Source organism: Cervus elaphus, chromosome 3, assembly GCF_910594005.1.
Source record: "Cervus elaphus chromosome 3, mCerEla1.1, whole genome shotgun sequence".
Classification (NCBI taxonomy): domain Eukaryota; kingdom Metazoa; phylum Chordata; class Mammalia; order Artiodactyla; family Cervidae; genus Cervus; species Cervus elaphus.
Window position 1 is genome coordinate 35081503 of NC_057817.1, and position 19132 is coordinate 35100634.

At 38.2% G+C, this 19132-nt stretch overlaps 1 protein-coding gene across 4 annotated transcripts in view; it reads left to right on the plus strand.

Annotated features, from left to right (window-relative positions):
• The window catches only part of NELL2 (neural EGFL like 2), a 437534-nt gene that overhangs the window by 332135 nt on the left and 86267 nt on the right, over positions 1–19132 (plus strand). For all 4 annotated transcript variants that reach the window (XM_043886426.1, XM_043886435.1, XM_043886442.1 and 1 more), the window contains one exon: positions 433–528. In XM_043886426.1, the coding sequence (XP_043742361.1) occupies positions 433–528 (96 nt within the window). The remainder of the gene's footprint in view (positions 1–432; positions 529–19132) is intronic.

The following is a 19132-nucleotide window of genomic DNA, read 5'->3' on the forward strand; positions in this document are numbered from 1 at the left end:
TAGAATGATCAGAGCCTCATTGGATTCAATCATTTCTAGTTTCTGAGTCTCATTCTCTAGATGGTGGTTTGCTCTTTAGGTAACTGTCTAGGATAGTTGCCGTTTTTTATAGTTTTAATTTCAAGATTTTTAGAATGTTATAATGAGATGCAATACTAATTCTAATGCACTTCCTGCTGTGTAAGGTTACTGGATTTTGTTAAAGTTCAGTATTTTCTTTTATAGGTGAAACACTTAACTTCAGAAAGAATATTATTCTACAAATTGTGTTGAAGTTTCTTACCTATATGGAAAGTATATTATGAATATGAAATTATAATAGGATGTGTAGTTTGATGTCAACATTTTCAAGGCAATAAAGAAAAGCTAGTTTGAAGAATCTTGAACTACGTCCTTATAAAGTGCTAAAATCATGTATCTGAATTATTTTAGCATTTTGCCAAGATGGTTGTAGAAACGGAGGAGCTTGTATTGCCGCCAATGTGTGTGCCTGCCCACAAGGCTTCACCGGGCACAGCTGTGAAACAGGTAAGGATATCATACCGTCTTCTAGAAAATGAACTTTTACACCAATGTATGAAGTAATCCATGAGGAAAATAGTGTTTCAAGTGGGCTCTCAAAAGCATGGTTCTATTAACACGGAAGCTTAGGACGCAGGAGGTGGAAAGTTTCAGTGAGGGGTACTCACTGAGTATTTGCCCAAAGTCTAAAGAGGTTTTGCAGCTATTATAACTAGAAGCATATGGAACTTTCTCAGAAAAAAAATGTTCGGGATTGCCTAGGATTTTATGACTTCATAATTCATTTTACTCATTTGGAGCCCCATATTCCTAGAAATTGTATGATAATATCAAAACATGGAGTTCAAGCTTCTGGACAGCTCACTTTCTGGAATACACTACTTCCTGCATCCACATTTGAGATGTTTTAATAAATTTTTACCTGGTCCACTTAATGTTTTTTCATTGTTGTATATTTACAAACGATTTAAAGTTCTCTACTCCTTAATTTTTCCTCACCCAAGTCCATTCTGAACTTACTCTTTCTGATAGAGGTTAATACTAGAAGCTTTTAAAAATATTTAAATATATATATCTATACTCAGTATATAGCTTATGACTCAAAGTAAGATGGTTTTGCCCATTTAAATGCACCTTAAGAATTTAAAAAGTACATTGATTATTAGGTCCTAATTAAAATCATGTCAGTAGTAATTTTGGTTGCTCTGGGTTGTGTGCCTACTGTCGCTTTAATCATGCCTGACTCTTTGCAACCCTCTGGACTGTAGCTCACCAAGCTCCTCTGTCCATGGGATTCTCCAGGCAAGAATACTAGAGTGGGTTGCTATGTCCTCCACCAGGGGATTTTCCCAAACCAGGGATCAAACCCACGTCTCTTATGTCTCCTGCATTGGCAGGTAGATTCTTTACCACTAGGGCCACTTGGAAAGCCCTGTTTTGGGTTAAATGGGTTCTAATAGCAGGTCCTCCCAAAGTCTGATTATTCTCCCTAAGAGAAAGCTGCTGCCACCAGTGATTGGTAGTCACTGCCTCCTGTTGCTTTTTATAAATCTCTGTGCAGTAGACACAGTGAATGTCCCATCTCCATACCCCTTGCAGTCATCTGGTTTAATATACACATTGATCAAAATGTAAGACAAAAATGCTCTGGTCCACTTGGAAAGTGAAAATTTTGCTGAAAAAGTACTGCCACTATACACCGAAGGATGCTAATGAAAGGACTGCATCACTACATCCTTTGTTTCTGCAAATACCTCTAAGTGGTTCTTTTCAAACTTCAATGACTAATGGGTTACAAATGTCTCTAACAGAAAATGCCTAGTGACTATCTTGATATATGGGGCTCTTTCTTAAGGAGATCATTTCCTAAATCAGAAGTTCCAAAACTCATCGTGCATGTGAATCATTCATAGAGCTTATTAACTACAGATTTCTGATAATTAACTATCTTGGATTTACTAGATCAAAATCAAATACTTCCAGTGCAATGATTCTACAATCCTTCTATCCCATGATCTCTACTAGTATATCAAGTATATCCCACACACATATATCAAGGTACATTGTAATTCTCCTGTACATTAACTCCTGTGGTGACTGTGTCCCTTGAATACTACAGTATTTTATGCTGTTTCTGGTGCAAGTTTGGTTAGTGAAATAGTGGCTTCTTCAGGGTATTTCAGTGGTGTGGATTTTTGAAATAAAGACTGTCCCAGAATATCTGGGATGAATATGACTGTGCTCAATCCTGCATATCATTATTCAACTAAAAAAAATGATTTGGAGAGATTGTGAAAGTGTGAAATGGCATAAGATTAATATGAGCAATGTAAAATTTAAAACTGGGGTTAAAAATAACCCAACAGAATATTTAGCTTTCTCTATATAATTATCCTTGAACTTTCAGTCTATAAGAGGAGAGTCTCACACTTGCTCTAAGTTCAGTTCAGTGCAGTCGCTAAGTCATGTCCGACACTTTGTGACCCCATGAACCGCACTGTGACAGGCCTCCCTGTCCATCACCAACTCCCGGAGTCCACCCAGACCCATGTCCATTGAGTCAGTGATGCCATCCAAACATCTCATCCTCTGTCATCCCCTTCTCCTCCTGCCTTAAATCTTTCCCAACATCAGGGTCTTTTCAGTTGAGTCAGCCCTTCCCATCAGGTGGCCAAAATATTGGAGTTTCAGATTCAACATCAGTCCTTCCAATGAACACCCAGGACTGATCTCCTTTAAGATGGACTGGTTGGATCTCCTTGCAGTCCAAGGGACTCTCAAGAGTTCTTCTCCAACACCACAGTTCAAAAGCATCAATTCTTTGGCACTCAGCTTTCTTTATACTCCAACTCTCACGTCCATACATGACCACTGGAAAAACCATAGCCTTGACTAGACAGACCTTTGTTGACAAAGTAATGTCTCTGCTTTTCAGTATGCTATTTAGGTTGGTCATAACTTTCCTTCCAAGGAGTAAGCATCTTTTAATTTCATGGCTGCAATCACCATCTGAGGTAATTTTGGAGCCCAAAAAATAAAGTCAGCCATTGTTTCCCCATCTATTTGCCATGAAGTGATGGGACCAGATGCCATGATCTTAGTCTTCTGAATGTTGAGCTTTAAGCCAACTTTTTCACTTTCCTCTTTCACTTTCATCAAGAGGCTCTTTAGTTCTTCTTCACTTTCTGCCATAAGGGTGGTGTTATATGCATATCTGAGGTTATTGATATTTCTCCTGGCAATCTTGATTCCAGCTTGTGCTTCCTCCAGCCCAGCGTTTCTCATGATGTACTCTGCATATAAGTTAAATAAGCAGGGTGACAATATACAACCTTGACATACTCCTTTTCCTATTTGGAACCAGTCTGTTGTTCCATGTCCAGTTCTAACTGTTGTTTCCCGACCTGCATACAGGTTTCTCAAGAGGCAGGTCAGGTGGTCTGGTATTCCCATCTCTTTCAGAATTTTCCACAGTTTAATGTGATCCACACAGTCAAAGGCTTTGGCATAGTCAATAAAGCAGAAATCGATGTTTTTCTGGAACTCTCTTGCTTTTTCGATGATCCAGCGAATGTTGGCAATTTGATCTCTGGTTCCTCTGCCTTTTCTAAAACCAGCTTGAACATCTGGAAGTTCATGGTTCACGTATTGCTGAAGCCTGGCTTGGAGAATTTTGAGCATTACTGTGCTAGCGTGTGAGACAGGTCATGGTGGAGAGGTCTGACAGAATGTGGTCCACTGGAGAAGGGAGTGGCAAACCACTTCAATATTCTTGCCTGGAAAACCCCATGAATAGTATGAAAAGGCAAAAAGGTAGGACACTGAAAGATGAACTCCCCAGGTCAGTAGGTGCCCAATATGCTACTGGAGATCAGTGGAGAAATAACTCCAGAAAGAATGAAGGGATGGAGCCAAAGAGAAAACAACACCCAGTTGTGGATGTGACTGGTGATAGAAACAAGGTCCGATGCTGTAAAGAGCAATATTGCATAGGAACCTGGAATGTTAGGTCCATGAAACAGGCAAATTGGAAGTGGTCAAACAGGAGATAGCCAGAGTGAACATCGACATTCGAGGAATCAGGGAACTAAGATGGACTGGAATGGGTGAATTTAACTCAGATGAGTTATCTGAGTTCATCTGCTTCTGTGTGCAAGAATCCCTTATAAGAAATGGAGTAGCCATCATAGTCAACAAAAGAGTCTGAAATGCAGTACTTGGATGCAATCTCAAAGACAACGGAATGACCTCTGTTCGTTTCCAAGGCAAACCATTCAATATCACAGTAATCCAAGTCTATGCCCTGACCAGTAATGCTGAAGAAGCTGAAGCTGAACGGTTCTATGAAGACCTACAAGACCTTTCAGAACTAACACCCAAAAGAGATGTCCTTTTCATTATAGAGAACTGGAATGCAAGTGCAGGAAGTCAAGAAATACCTGCAATAACAGGCAAATTTGGCCTTGGAGTACAGACTGAAGCAGGGCAAAGTCTAATAGAATTTTGCCAAGAGAACGCACTGGTCACAGCATGCACCCTCTTCCAACAACACAAGAGAAGATTCTACACATGGACATCACCAGATGGTCAACACCGAAATCAGATTGATTATATTCTTTGCAGCCAAATATGGAGAAGCTCTATACAGTCAGCAAAAACAAGACTGGGAGCTGACTATGGCTCAGGTCATGAACTCCTTATTGCCAAATTCAGACTTAAATTGAAGAAAGTGGGGAAAACCACTAGACCATTCAGGTATGACCTAAATCAAATCCCTTATGACTATACAGTGGAAGTGGAAATAGATTTAAGGGACTAGATCTGATAGACAAAGTGCCTGATGAACTATGTATGGAGGTTTGTGACATTGTACAGGAGACAGGGATCCAGACCATCTCCAAGAAAAAGAAATGCAAAAAAGAAAAATGGCTGTCTGAGGAGGCCTTACAAATAGCTGTGAAAAGAAGAGAAGCGAAAAGCAAAGGAGAAAGGGAAAGATATACCAGTTTGAATGCAGAATTCCAAAGAATAGCAAGGAGAGATAAAAAAGCCTTCCTCAGTGATCAATGCAAAGAAATAGAGGAAACAATAGAATAGGAAAGACTAGAGATTTCTTCAAGAAAATTAGAGATACCAAGGGAACATTTCATGCAAAGATAGGCCCAATAAAGGACAGAAATAGTATGAACCTACCAGAAGCAGAAGATATTAAGAAGAGGTGGCAAGAATACACAGAAGAACTATACAAAATAGATCTTCACGACCCAGACAATCACAATGGTGTGATCACTCACCTAGAGCCAAACATCCTGTAATGTGAAGTCAAGTGGACCGTAGGAAGCATCACTACGAACAAAGCTAGTGGAGATGATGGAATTCCAGTTGAGCTATTTCAAATCCTAAAAGATGATGCTGTGAAAGTGTTGCACTCAATGTGTCAGCAAATTTGGAAAACTCAGCAGTGGCCACAGGACTGGAAAAGGACAGTTTTCATTCCAATCCCAAAGAAAGGCAATGCTCTAAGTAACTATCTATAAAAGCCAGTTCAGTTCAGTTCAGTTCAGATCAGTTGCTCAGTCATGTCCGACTCTTTGCAACCCCATGAATCGCAGCACGCCAGGCCTCAAGGGCTTTGATAAAGATATAGATCTGAAATCTAGTTCTGCTGTTTCCTTATTATGTGGTCTCGGGCAGAGTAATTAGCTTCAGTGTCTTTTACTCTCTACACATCACCTTCCTCTTCCCAGATATCCGCAAAGATGGGCATTATCTTGGAGCTAACATTCATTTACAAGCAAAAATATTAGGTTCATAGTGATTAAATTTTTGTGATGTCACAGAGTTAGCAGCTGAATACTAAGAGCTTTTTACCCCATACTCTACTTTAAAAAAAAAAATCTATATCAGTGCTTTTAAAAGTTTTCAAAGTTTCTTCTGAATACACTAATTATGAGGGAGAGACAGCACCTTCATCTAGGGAGTTCCCGAAATGGTTCACCATGAGGGTAAATAAAATTTCTTCAAAACATCTTGTTTTAGCCTATAAATCCATTCATTTCTATTCCATATATAAAATATTTAACTTACTCACCATTGAGTAAAGTTGGTGCTCAGGACAGTGGGCCATAGTTTATCTCTGCTTTCTAGCATCTCTTAGCCCAGGACCATATTTCACTATTTGAGTAGCAGGGCATTCCTGCCTCGTATCTGAGAAAGTGTAATAGCAATACTTGCCACAAGGTGTCTGCCCTAATAATTTCTCCAGGTTAGATCCTAATTCCTCACCTTCTGACACCACCACTTTGTTGATATAGTTACAAATAGAAAGTGTCGTTAAAAAAATATACCTTCAGATGAGAAGTGATGCACAGTCCAACCTCCACAACCCAAATCTGATCATATCACCACTGAAAGAAGAAAAGTCAGTGCCTCCCACTGCCCTTGAGATAAAGGCCACCTGTCTTAATGCAACATTTGAGATTTGACCCCTGCTAATCTACCCAGCTTTCACCTTCTGGTCCCTCTGTCTGTTCACCTCATTTTCACTCCAGGAATGGAGTTTCATGGAGGTAAAAGGTATAACTTGTTCACTTATGAATCTTTGAGACATTGTGTTAGGCCTACAGCTTATTAGGTGCTCCACAGATTTTTGTTGAATAAATAAACAAAGGTATAAATGAGGAATAAAAGATGATGTGGATGCTTCCATATCCTTATTTGCTGGATATTTTAAAATATTAGTTTAAAGAGGCCTTCAGTATCATCTGATCTTGTGCTTTCACCTACCGGATGAGGTAATTTCTGCCCATAGTTGTGTAGTAACTTATATATGGTGTTTAATTGTAGTTACAGGCCTGCACTGTAGAACTCAAGGCTTCTGATTCTTATTCCAGGGTTTCCTTTCTCCTTCTTCCCTTCCTTACTCCCTCCCTTGCTCTCTTCCTTCCTTCATTCCTTTCTTCCTTCTCTCCTTTCTGCTTATGCCATGTTATATGTTCAGGAGTCCACATCCTCATCAAGCCTGTGTTTTTGTTATGCCTGTGCCTTCAGCTCCCATTCTTGAACAGTGACTTCTGTGACAGTTTTTCTCTCTCGAGGTAGGGAGGCATCAGCATGGCCGAGATTACCCATGTATAGGAATTACCTAAATGTCTGCTGAAGTTGGGTGCTGCCTGATAGCTTAGAAAGGAGGTTAATGCCTGGTTCCAGTCATTCTATCTGCTGAGCCCTCACAATGGAATCTCCGAGAAGGAGGTATTAGGATTTCCTGATTTCTTGAGAGATAATCTTAATGTACATGAGTTTTACCAACTCATTACTTTAGTCGAAAAGTCTCCTCTGAACCCCCTCATCCCTAATTTATTTAGTCTATTTCTCCATCATGTGTACCTTGGTGAAATGATTGAACCCATTTACCAACTTCACAAAAGGGCTTTGTGTGTGTTTTTACTGAGTAAAATTAATTTTCATGGCCTTCTTTTTTAGGCACTTGTAAGATTACTTACTTGTAGAGCATAACTTCATTTTTAATTAAACATCCTAACATTCCATCATGTGTTTAACTTGGGTTTCGCAGGGTGATTATTTCTTGGATAACTCCATAAAATGTATTTGAAATCTATGTGCTGAAGTTTAACAGCTCTTTCACTGCCATGCTGTATTTATTGCTCAATTGCTAAATCTCAGCAAACATGTGTCTGATGATCTAATTAATATGTGAAGCTGTCATTATACTAAAAGTAAATCTTTCAGTCATGATTTGCAGCATGACTATAAAGCAGTTGACAGTCCCCTATAGGTAACTGCTGACATATCAAATTAAAATGCTTATGACTGGGAAAAAGTTGATATCAAATGGCAAAACTAAAAAAAAAAAAAAAAATGTACTGCAGTATCAAAGAAAAGGATATCAGACATTTTAGTGTTAAATGGCTGTGTGTGTGTGTAAAATAATGGGTTTCCTGACCACAGATCAAAACATGAGATGAATTTTTAATTATTTTCGGTGAGTAACTAAATGAATATAAATTTAAATGTATTCCTAAGTGTTTTTCTAGCTTTTAATATCTCTAATTTCAAAATGATAAATAAAGCATGAGGCATATATGAATGTTGCCTTACATGCAAGGTAACTTTAAAGTGGTTGAGGTGGATTGATTTTTTTAAAAGTTCATATTATTACTGTTATAGTGCAGGTAGTAAAAATCCTTCAATTCATTTATAGTAAAGTTATTTTTCTGGTAGTATGCATAGTTAGCATTTATTATTAATGTCGAATTATATTACATTTCGTGAAATTGTTAAACTAGCAAAGTTTCAAAACATTTCTGCCATAGCGTATTTTTTTTTAACTCAAATGACTCACAGTGAAATTCCATTAGCAAAATGTATATCTTTTTGTAGGAGAAGAGGGTAATTTGAATAAAAATGTTGAGATAACATAGTTAAATAAGAAAGAAAACTTTAGATGGCTTTGCTTTACCAATAACTGAGATCATTTTCTTTTTTTTTAAGCATTGTTTTGAACCATTTTGCTCTCAGTTCAGTTCAATTCAGTCTCTCAATCATGTCTGACTCTTTGCAACCCCATGGACTTCAGTACACCGGGCTTCCCTGTCCATCACCAACTTCCAGAGCTTGTTCAAACTCATGTCCATCGAGTCAGTGATGCCATCCAACCATCTCATCCTCTGTCGTCCTCTTCTCTTCTGGCCTTCAATCTTTCTGAGCATCAGGGTCTTTTCCAATGAGTCAGTTCTTCGCATCAGGAGGCCAAAGTATTGGAGTTTCAACTTCAACATCAGTCCTTCCAATGAATATTCAGGACTGATTTCCATTAGGATGGACTGGTTGGATCTCTTTGCAGTCCAAGGGACTCTCAAGAGTCTTCTCCAACACCACAATTCAAAAGCATCAATTATTTGGCACTCAGCTTTCTTTATAGTCCAACTGTCACATCCATACATGACTACTGGAAAAGCCATAGTCTTGACTAGACAGACCTCTGTTGACAAAGTAATGTCTCTGCTTTTTAATATGCTGTCTAGGTTGGTCATAACTTTTCTTCCAAGGAGCAAGTGTCTTTTAAATTCATGGCTGCAGTCACCACCTGCAGTGATTTTGGAGCCCAAAATAATAAAAGTCTGCCACTGTTTCCACTGTTTCCCCATCTATTTGCCATGGAGTGATGGGACCAGATGCAATGACCTTGAATGTTGAGTTTTAAGCCAACTTTTTCACTCTCCCCTTTCACTTTCATCAAGAGGCTCTTTAGTTCTTCCCTTTCTGTCATAAGGGTGGTGTCATCTGAGTATCTGAGGTTATTGATATTTCTCCTGGCAATCTTGATTCCAGCTTGTGCTTCCTCCAGCTTGGCATTTCGCATAATGTACTACTCTGCATAGAAGTTAAATAAGCAGGGTGGCAATATACAGCCTTGACGTACTCCTTTCCCAATTTGGAACCAGTCTATTGTTTCATATCTCATTCTAACTGTTGCTTCTTGACCTGCATACAGATTTCTTAGGAGGCAGGTATTCCCATCTCTTGAAGAATATTCCACAGTTTGTTGTGATCTGCACAGTCAAAGGCTTTAGTGTAATCAATAAAGCAGAAGTAGATGTTTTTCTGGAACTCTCTTGCTCTTTCTATGATCCAGAAAATGTTGGCAATTTGTTCTCTGGTTCCTCTGCCTTTTCTAAATTCAGCTTGAATATCTGGAAGTTCATGGTTCACGTTCTGTTGATGCCTGGCTTGGAGAATTTTGAGCATTACTCTGCTAGCATGTGAGATGAGTGCAATAGTGCAGTAGTTTGAACATTCTTCGGCATTGCCTTTCTTTGAGATTGGAATGAAAATGGACCTTTTCCAGTCCTGTGGTCAGTGTTGAGTTTTCCAAATTTGCTGACATATTGAGTGCAGCACTTTCACAGCATCATCTTTTAGGATTTGAAATAGCTCAACTGGAATTCCATCACTTCCACCAGCTTTGTTCATAGTGATGCTACCTCAGGCCCACTTGACTTTGCATTCCAGGATGTCTGACTCTAGGAGTGTGATCACACCATTGTGGTTATCTGGGTCATGAAGATTTCTTTGTATAGTTTCTGTGTATTTTTGCCACCTCTTCTTAATATGTTCTCCTTCCGTTAGGTTCATACCATTTCTGTCCTTTATGGTGCCCAGCTTTACGTGAAATGTTCCCTTGGTATCTCTAATTTTCTTGAATAGATCTCTAGTCTTTTCCATTCTATTGTTTTCCTCAATTTCTTTGTATTGCTCACTGAGAAAGGCTTCTTATCTCTCCTTGCTATTCTTTGGAACTCTGCATTCAAATGGGTATATCTTTCCTTTTCTCCTTTGCCTTTAGCTTCTCTTCTTTTCTTAGCTGTTTGTAAGGCCTCCTCAGACAGCCATTTTGCCTTTTTGAATTTCTTTTTATTGGGGATTGTCTTGATCCCTGCCTCCTGTACAGTGTCACTAACCTCCATCTGCAGTTCTTCAGGCACTCTTTCAGATCTAATCATTTTGCTCTACTTAAACAAATACAAACTTCACATACAAAAGCCATTAAACAAACTTCATTGTAAAAACTTGTGAAGAAGGAAGTTCAACTTCTAATCCTTCTCCATGTCTATTAAAGTTACCTTTCCAGATCTGAATTTCTCAATGGAAGAGACCAGATACAAGCAGATATTTCAGTGGCTTTTGTAATGTGGGAACAGACCTGTGGTGGTGGTTTTCAGTCTCTAAGTCATGTCTGACTGTGACCCCATGGGTTGTAGCATGCCAGGCTCCTCTGTCCTCCACTGTCTCCTGGAGTTTGCTGAAATACATGGCCATTGAGTCTGTGATGCTATCTAACCATCTTATCCTCTGCTGCCCCCTTCTCATTTGCCTTTTCCAGGTATTCATTAATCTGCCTAAGGTGGGGACTCCAATCATACTTGCTGAGACCTAAATGATCTTATTGGTTTCTATGGATAAAAGTGAATGAATTACATTTGATGAATGAATGTATATTAATTAGCTTAGGATGAATTTAGATGCCAATGTTACTTTTTCCTGTCACCAAATTAAAAACAAAAGCTCTCTTCAAAAGCTTTTTGACCATACCTGTATATGAGTTAGCTTAGGTGCTTAAGACATGTCTTTTTTTCGTGTTGGTGATCCTTGACCTCTTTTAAATAATCCTTTTAATTTTTTAATGTTATGCCAAACCTTGGTTCTCCTTGAAGCATTTAACAGAGTGGTCAAAAATATAAAAATTAGAGTCAGAGTAACATCGGCAAGGTCCTAGCTGTACTCTTGACCAGCTGTGTGATCTTTTCTATATTACTTCATTTTCCTGTGCCTTAATCTTTACGTGTATAAAATTAAGATAATAAAACCAACCTCATGGGTTGTTCTGGAAATTAAAAGAAGTAACGTTAACAGGGTGTACCACACCATGTCTTAGATGTGGTGAGTTCTCAATAAATTGCATTTGATGTGTTTATATTATACATTTTAAGTAAAATTTACATACAGAGTTGTCTGAAGCTTTTAAATGTCCTTAAATTGGCTGCATGTACTCTGAGATGTTATAAAATAAGGGTTAAAAATAAGAAATAATTTGTTTTCTTGATTTATTTATCATTTATACTGCTTTAAGTATAATTTTACCACATTTCAACGGTTTAAAATGTTTAATTTAGGAATTTGCATTCTTTACATTTGCTTATAATTGCTTTATTTTAATTCTAATGCTAATCTTTAAAAAATAATGTTTTATGGAAATTTGTCTTTGCACTATTCAAAAAGTAGTTAAAAGTTCTCAATGTTAAATCTCAAAGTCATTTTTCCAAGTCCTTCAGGTTAATTGGAAAAAATTCTTACTCTTTGCATGTATTAGTCATGTATAATAGATAACAACTCTGATGGGGAAATTTTTCAGACTCTTTTATTGTAAGGCCTACCTAATTAACACTAGAAGTGAGGACATGTCATAGAGTTAATGTAAGGGGGAGAAAAAAGTATATTTCAAGCTATTAGAAGGCTGGTCTCCAGAAATAAAATTTAGAAATTTGCAACAGAGCTCCAGTTTTGCTTTAAAAATATTGATAATTTTTTCATGGGATCACATTTGAATATAACTTATATTTGATTATAACTTTGAGTTCCTAGTATCCATATATCCCCTCTTACTTCTTTTATTCAAAGCACACCAAATTATTTTTTAGATTTTTCTTTGATATTATTCTAAAATCAATTAACTGAATACATCATTCATATATTGAATAAGCAATATACGTACATGGTATAAAGTTTCAAAGAACAAAGAACATATAATTAAAAGTAAATCTCCTTTGTATCTCTTTCCTAATCACTGCTTTTCTTCCCCCTTAACAATATGCTTTGGAACTCAATAGTATTGATACATTTTCATTAGAAAGAGTGATTCAAATAGGGAAGTCAGTGTTACAGAAGCTTGCTATCCCTCACGTAAGTACACTTTTAATTTGTAACTCTGGGGTCACTAATAGCAATGCACATCCTGGGTATAGGATCTTTCTTTTTCTTTGGGCACCCTCATACTTTGGTTGGGAAAGTTCTAGTACTTTCTCCTTCATATATTCTAATTTTGTTTACATACATAAGCTGATGAACTTCTACTCATCAGAAATAGGAGGTATGAGCTTGATATCTTGGAGAGACTTTTGAAAGTGGTAAAGACACAAATAGGCTTCCCAGGAGGCTCAGCAGTGAAGAATCTTCCCGCAATGCAGGAGAGGCAGAAGACTCGGCTTCCATCCCAGGGTCAGGAAGATCCCCTAGAGGAAGGCATGGTAACCCACTACGGTATTCTTGCTCAGAAAATCCCATGGACAGAGGAACCTGGTGGGCTACTGTCCATGGGGTTGCAAAGAGTCGGATGTGACTGAAGTGACTGACACGGCACAGCCCAAAGAGGCAAACAGCTATCTGGGACTTAGTCTTCTCTATTCAAAGTATATGTAGGACACATTTCATATTCAGTCAAATTATGTTTGCTTCTTGCATTTCATTTCTTTCTTCTATCCTTTGTTTCTCTCTTCCTGAGGGACCTACTTTAGTACTCTTGGGAAGAAAAAGGTGATGAAAGTGTTAGACACTCAGTCGTTCCTGATTCTTTGCCACCCTGTAGACTGTAGCCCACCAGGCTCTTCTGCCCATGGGATTCTCCAGGCAAGAATACTGGAGTGGGTAGCCATTCCCTTCTCCAGGGGATCTTCCTGACCCAGGGATTGAAATCTGGGTCATCTGCATTGCAGGCAGATTCTTTACCATTTAGTCTGTTAGTGGCAAAATCTCAATCTTGGCTTGAAATGAGCTTTATGCTGTTTTCAGTCTCAGATGAGTTAGGTATAGAATTTCAGGTGTTTTCTCTTAACACATGAGGGAAATATTCTATTTGGAATTGAACTGTGGACGTAGCTGCTTCTTTCTTTTCACCCAATTTCTGATGCTCTCAAAGACAGTCTGTACTTCTTTCTGGAGGGTTCTTATCCATGGCTAGTCTCCATTTCTTTCTTTATGTAAGCTTTATGGAAGAAGCCACTGGGATTTAGGTACAACATAACCATAGTAGTCAACTTTATCCAGATGATAAGTGACTTTTCCTTAAGAACTCTACTGTTTTTTGAGAGTCTAGGTCATTTATTTTTAGATTTAAACTAAACTGTAGTACATAGAGACAGAGGTAAATATCAAATGTATGGGTATACACTCAAGTCAAAGGAGATGAGTCAAATTTGCAAATGACATAGATTGAGAAAGGTAGCTAATATGGCTGCCTTTAAACAGAACTGAGATTCAAAACTACTCAGACGGTACGAACAAGAGGATTGAAATACCCGTATGACATTTAACAAACATTTAAAAGCACTTCTGTAGCTGTTCTACTTTCAGCTTTCAAATTAGGACACACTGCTTCTACCAATGTTTCAATTTTAGAGTCATAATTCTGATCTCTTACTTTCTTCTTTTCTTCTACTGTTCTTCTTTCTCTCTGTCCCCTTTTCCCTATTCCCTCCTACTGGTTCCTTGAGAATAGAAAGGAAACCTACAATTTTTTGTTTTTCGTGGGGCTCAGCATCATGCTTTGCAGAGAGTAGACATTCAATGAATGTTAATAAAATATAATAGACTCTTGCATTTGGGTTGGAAAAAACAACTGTACAGGATTGAGGAAACTAACTTCAACAGTTTCACACTCTCCTTGACCACTGATCCAGTTTAAGTATGAGAAAAAGGATATTGTGCTATCTCTAAAAGAAAGTATATACTAAGTCTGTGTTAGAAACAGCATAAAATCTAATGTAAGTAATTTGCAGTTGTTCAGTCACTAAGTGGCATCCGTCTCTTTGCAACCTCATGGACTGCAGTGCGCCAGGCTTCCCTGTCTTTCAGTATCTCCCAGAGTTTGCTCAAATTAATGTCCATTGAGTCAGTGATGCCATCCAACCATCTCATCCTCTGTTGCCCCTTTCTCCTCCTGCTCTCAGTCTTTCCTACACCAGAGTCTTTTCCAAAGAGTCAGCTCTTTAAAAAAAAAGAGTCAGCTCTAGCACATCAAATGGCCAAAATATTGGAGCTTCACCTTCAGCATCAGTCCTTCCAATGAATTCCTTTGGGGTTGACGGGTTTGATCTCCTCATTGTCCAAGGGACTGTTAAGAATCTTCTCCAGCACCACAGTTAGAAAGCATCAATTCTTCAGTGCTCAGGGATCTTCAAGGTCTAACTCTCACACCCATACATGACTACTGGAAAAGCCATTGCTTTGACTAGATGGACCTTTGTTGGCAAGGTGATGTCTTTGCTTTTTAATATGCTGTCTGAATTTGCCATAGCTTTTGTTCCAAGGAGCAAACGTCTTCTAATTTCATGGCTGCAGTCTCCATCCACAGTGTTTTTGGAGCTCAAGAAAATAGTCTGTCACTCTTTCTACTTTTCCCACATCTATTTGCCATGAAGTGATGGGACTGGATGCCATGATCTTAGTTTTTTGAATGTTGAGTTTTAAGCCAGCTTTTTCACTCTCCTCTTTCACCTTTATCAAGAGGCTCTTTAGTTCCTCTTCAGTTCAGTTTAGCTGAGCTCAGTTCAGTTCAGTTCAGCTCAGTCATGTCCAACTCTTTGTAACCCCATGGACTGCAGCATGCCAGACTTCCCTGTCTTTCCCCAATTCCCAGAGCTTGCTCAAACTCATGTCCATTAAGTCAGCAATGCCATCCAAGCATCTCATCCTCTGTCGTCCTCTTCTCCTCCCGCCTTCAATCTTTCCCAGCATCAGGGTCTCTTCCAATGAATCAATTTGTCACATCAGGTGACCAAAGTATTGAAGCTTTAGCTTCAGCATCAGTCCTTCCAATGAATATTCAGGACTGATTTCCTTTAGGATGGACTGGTTAGATCTCCTTACAGTCGAAGGGACTCTCAAGAGTCTTCTCCAACAGCACAGTTCAAAGGCATCAGTTCTTCGGCACTCAGCTTTCTTTATAGTCCAACTCTCACATCCATACATGACTACTGGAAAAACCATAGCTTTGATTAGACAGACCTTTGTCAGCAAAGTAATGTCTCTGCTTTTTAATATGCTGTCTAGTGTAATCATAGCTTTTCCTCCAAGGAGCAAGCATCTTTTAATTTCATGGCTGCAGTCACCATCTGCAGTGATTTTGGAGCCCCCCAAAGTAAAAGTCTATCACTGTTTCCATTATTTCTCCATCTGTTTACCATGGAGTGATGGGACTGGATGCCATGATCTCAGTTTTTTGAATGTTGAGTTTTAAGTCAACATTTTTACTCTCCTCTTTCACTTTCATCAAGAGGTTCTTTAGTTCCTCTTCGTTTTCTGCCATTAGGGTGGTGTCATCTCCATATCTGGAGAAGGAAATTTCAACCCACTCCAGTACTCTTGCCTGGAAAATTCCATGGACAGAGGAGCCTGGTAGGTTACAGTCCATGGGGTCGCGAAGAGTTGGACACGACTGAGCGACTTCATTTTCACTTTTCACTTTCATGCATTGGAAAAGGGCATGGCAACCCATTCCAGTATTCTTGCCTGGAGAATCTCAGGGTCAGAGGAGCCTGGTGGGCTGCTGTCTGTGGGGTCACACAGAGTCGGACATGACTGAAGCAACTTGGCAGCAGCAGCACCTCTATATCTGAGATTGTTGATTATTCTCCCAACAATCTTGATTTCAGCTTGTGCTTCATCCAGCCTGGCATTTTGCATATTGTACTTTGCATGTAATTTAAATAAGCAGGATGAAAATATACAGCCTTGACATATTTCTTTCCTAATTTTGAACCAGTCCATTGTTCCATATCCGGTTCTAACTGTTGCTTCTTGACCTGAATACAGATTTCTCAGGAGGCAGGTCAGGTGGTCTGGTATTCCCGTCTCTTTAAGAATTTTCCACAGTTTGGTGTGATCCACACAGTCAAATGCTTTGGTGTAGTCAATAAAGCAAAAGGAGATGTTTTTCTGGAACTCTCTTGCTTTTTTGATGATCCAGCAGATATTGGAAATTTGATCTCTTGTTCTTCTGTCTTTTCTAAATCCAGCTTTTACATCTAGAATTTATTGGTTCATGTACTGCTGAAGCCTAGCTTGAAGGATTTTGAGTATTACTTTGCTAGCATGTCAAATGAGTGCAATTGTATAATAGTGTGAACATTCTTTGGCGTTACCTTTCTTTAGGATTGGGAGGAAAACTGACCTTTTCCAGACCTGTGGCCACTGCTGAGTTTCCAAATTTGCTGACATGTTGAGTGTGGCATTTTAACAACATCATCTTTTAGGATTTGAAATAGCTCAGCTAATTACAGCTGAGTACTTTGAAATCCTAAAACATAAGTAACTGTCTCCATGAATTCTGTGTTTCTTATTGCATGGTGGAATATTTTATTCACTTCGGCCAACAGATTGTAAGAAATTATTGGAAAATGGGAGTTTGATGAGGGAAAGTTTTCTTGGGAGATGAAAGCCTCAGCAGATGTAGAGGATAGTTCAAAAACTCTCAATGTTTAACCAAGAGATGAAAAACAAAAAAAAACAAAAACAGAAAAGAAACGGTAGCATGCAAACTCTTCTTAAATACTTGAAGAGCTAAACTAGTATGTGAATTTAGGATATTATGTGTAGCTGTAATATGAAAAAACTAGCAAATTTACCCAGAGACAACTTGGAGTTCCAAAAGAAATACACTGATCACAAAAGTCATATGAAAATGAACATCGAGTCTAGATTACCAAATATTAGAAGCACTTCAAGCATAGAGAATTTCCACATGGGTCTCAGTATATGTGAGTTATATTATGACCTTACCCCTAATCTCTACAATACCCCCTGGAGAAGTTAATATTATCAGATGTGGAAACTGAGATTCAAAAAGATTAAGTAAATTGTTTCTGGGCTATACAGCCATTAAAGTAGGGAAATAAGAAATCATGCCCAAGGATGATGAATTAAAATAACTTGTGATCTTTCTGCTCTGATATTTGGCCTCTATTGCACCATAAAGATGATTAAATGCCTTCAAAAATGGCAGCCAACTTTGTGGAATACAGAAGCCAAATTATCTAAATTAAATATTTATTAAGTTCTAGGCACTCACAGTACAACATGATGTACATATGAAGATGCAGAATGTAAAATGCAGGTTTTTTCCTCTTGGGAGTTTGTATCTCTATCTAATGCACAGGGCAGCATTTTACCTAAATGGCAGGGAAAGTACAGGTGGAAACAAAAATAATAGTAATACCTTTTAAGTGATTGCTAACTACTAATCTTGTCTGATATGGTAACCCCGGAAGAAATTGCTCTCAAGAAGAGTGAATTCTGGAGCTGTAACCCAGAAGTTGTAATTTACCTGGAAAGCTTCATGATAAAACTCTTCCTGGTGGGGCCTGGAAGGCAAGCAAACAACTGATTAAATGTGTGAAAAGTACGCTCTAAAGTGTTAGACAGGGTTTTTTATTGCCAATTTTCTCAGTATTCAGTCTGAAGGTAATTATAAAGCTGAGTAAGAATGAACTTTGACCTCTTGTTTAATCAGAAGCCCTAACAAAACAAATTAAAGGAATTCTCTGATCGTCTTTGAAGATGTGGGCTCTTTCTTCTCTTTCTGAGATGAGATGTTTTCATTTGCTTTGAGAAGCCTTTAAAATATAATCAGTCACTCAAGAATGTTTTCTTTCAGATTTTGAAAGGTCCAACCTCAGCCTTAAAGTTAACCTTAACTTTTTTTTCTTTTTGTGTAGAGCCAAGTATATTTTTGTGACATTATTCTCATTGAACATGTTTAATTCAAGGAAAATAAAATCAGTTAACTGCAACTGTTTGTATTTCTTTTTTGCTTGAAAGTCAATCAGTCTGTTGGATTCCATAAATATGACAACTTAGTCATTATAATCTTCCTGGTTTTGATCATTTAGAAAAAAAAAAGAAATTAATTAAACACAGAGACCTATAAACAGTTCTGAATAGCCAAGAATCAAAAGTAAGTTTCAAATTACAGGATGTCACAACCCTTTACTCTGTGAATAATGGGAAGGGGACTCTTTCCATAAGTCACAAAACTAAATTATGAACCAAAGGGTGTTGAATCTCTATTTATAGATAATTTTGCACCCTACACTGAAATAGAGGCAATATTGGTGAGAGTGGGCACCCTTGTCTTGTTCCTGATTTCAGGGGAAATGCCTTTCCCCTGAAGGGTGCCCACTCTCACCACTACTATTCAACATAGTGTTGGAAGTTCTGGCCACAGCAATCAGAGCAGAAAAAGAAGTAAAAGGAATCCAGATAGGAACAGAAGAAGTGAAACTCTCACTGTTTGCAGATGACATGATCCTCTATATAGAAAACCCTAAAGACTCTACCAGAAAATTACTAGAGCTAATCAATGAATATAGTAAAGTTGCAGGATATAAAATTAACACACAGAAATCCCTTGCATTCCTATATACTAACAATGAAAAAACAGAAAGAGAAATTAAGGAAACAATACCATTCACCATTGCAACAAAAAGAATAAAATACTTAGGAGTATATCTACCTAAAGAAACAAAAGACCTATACA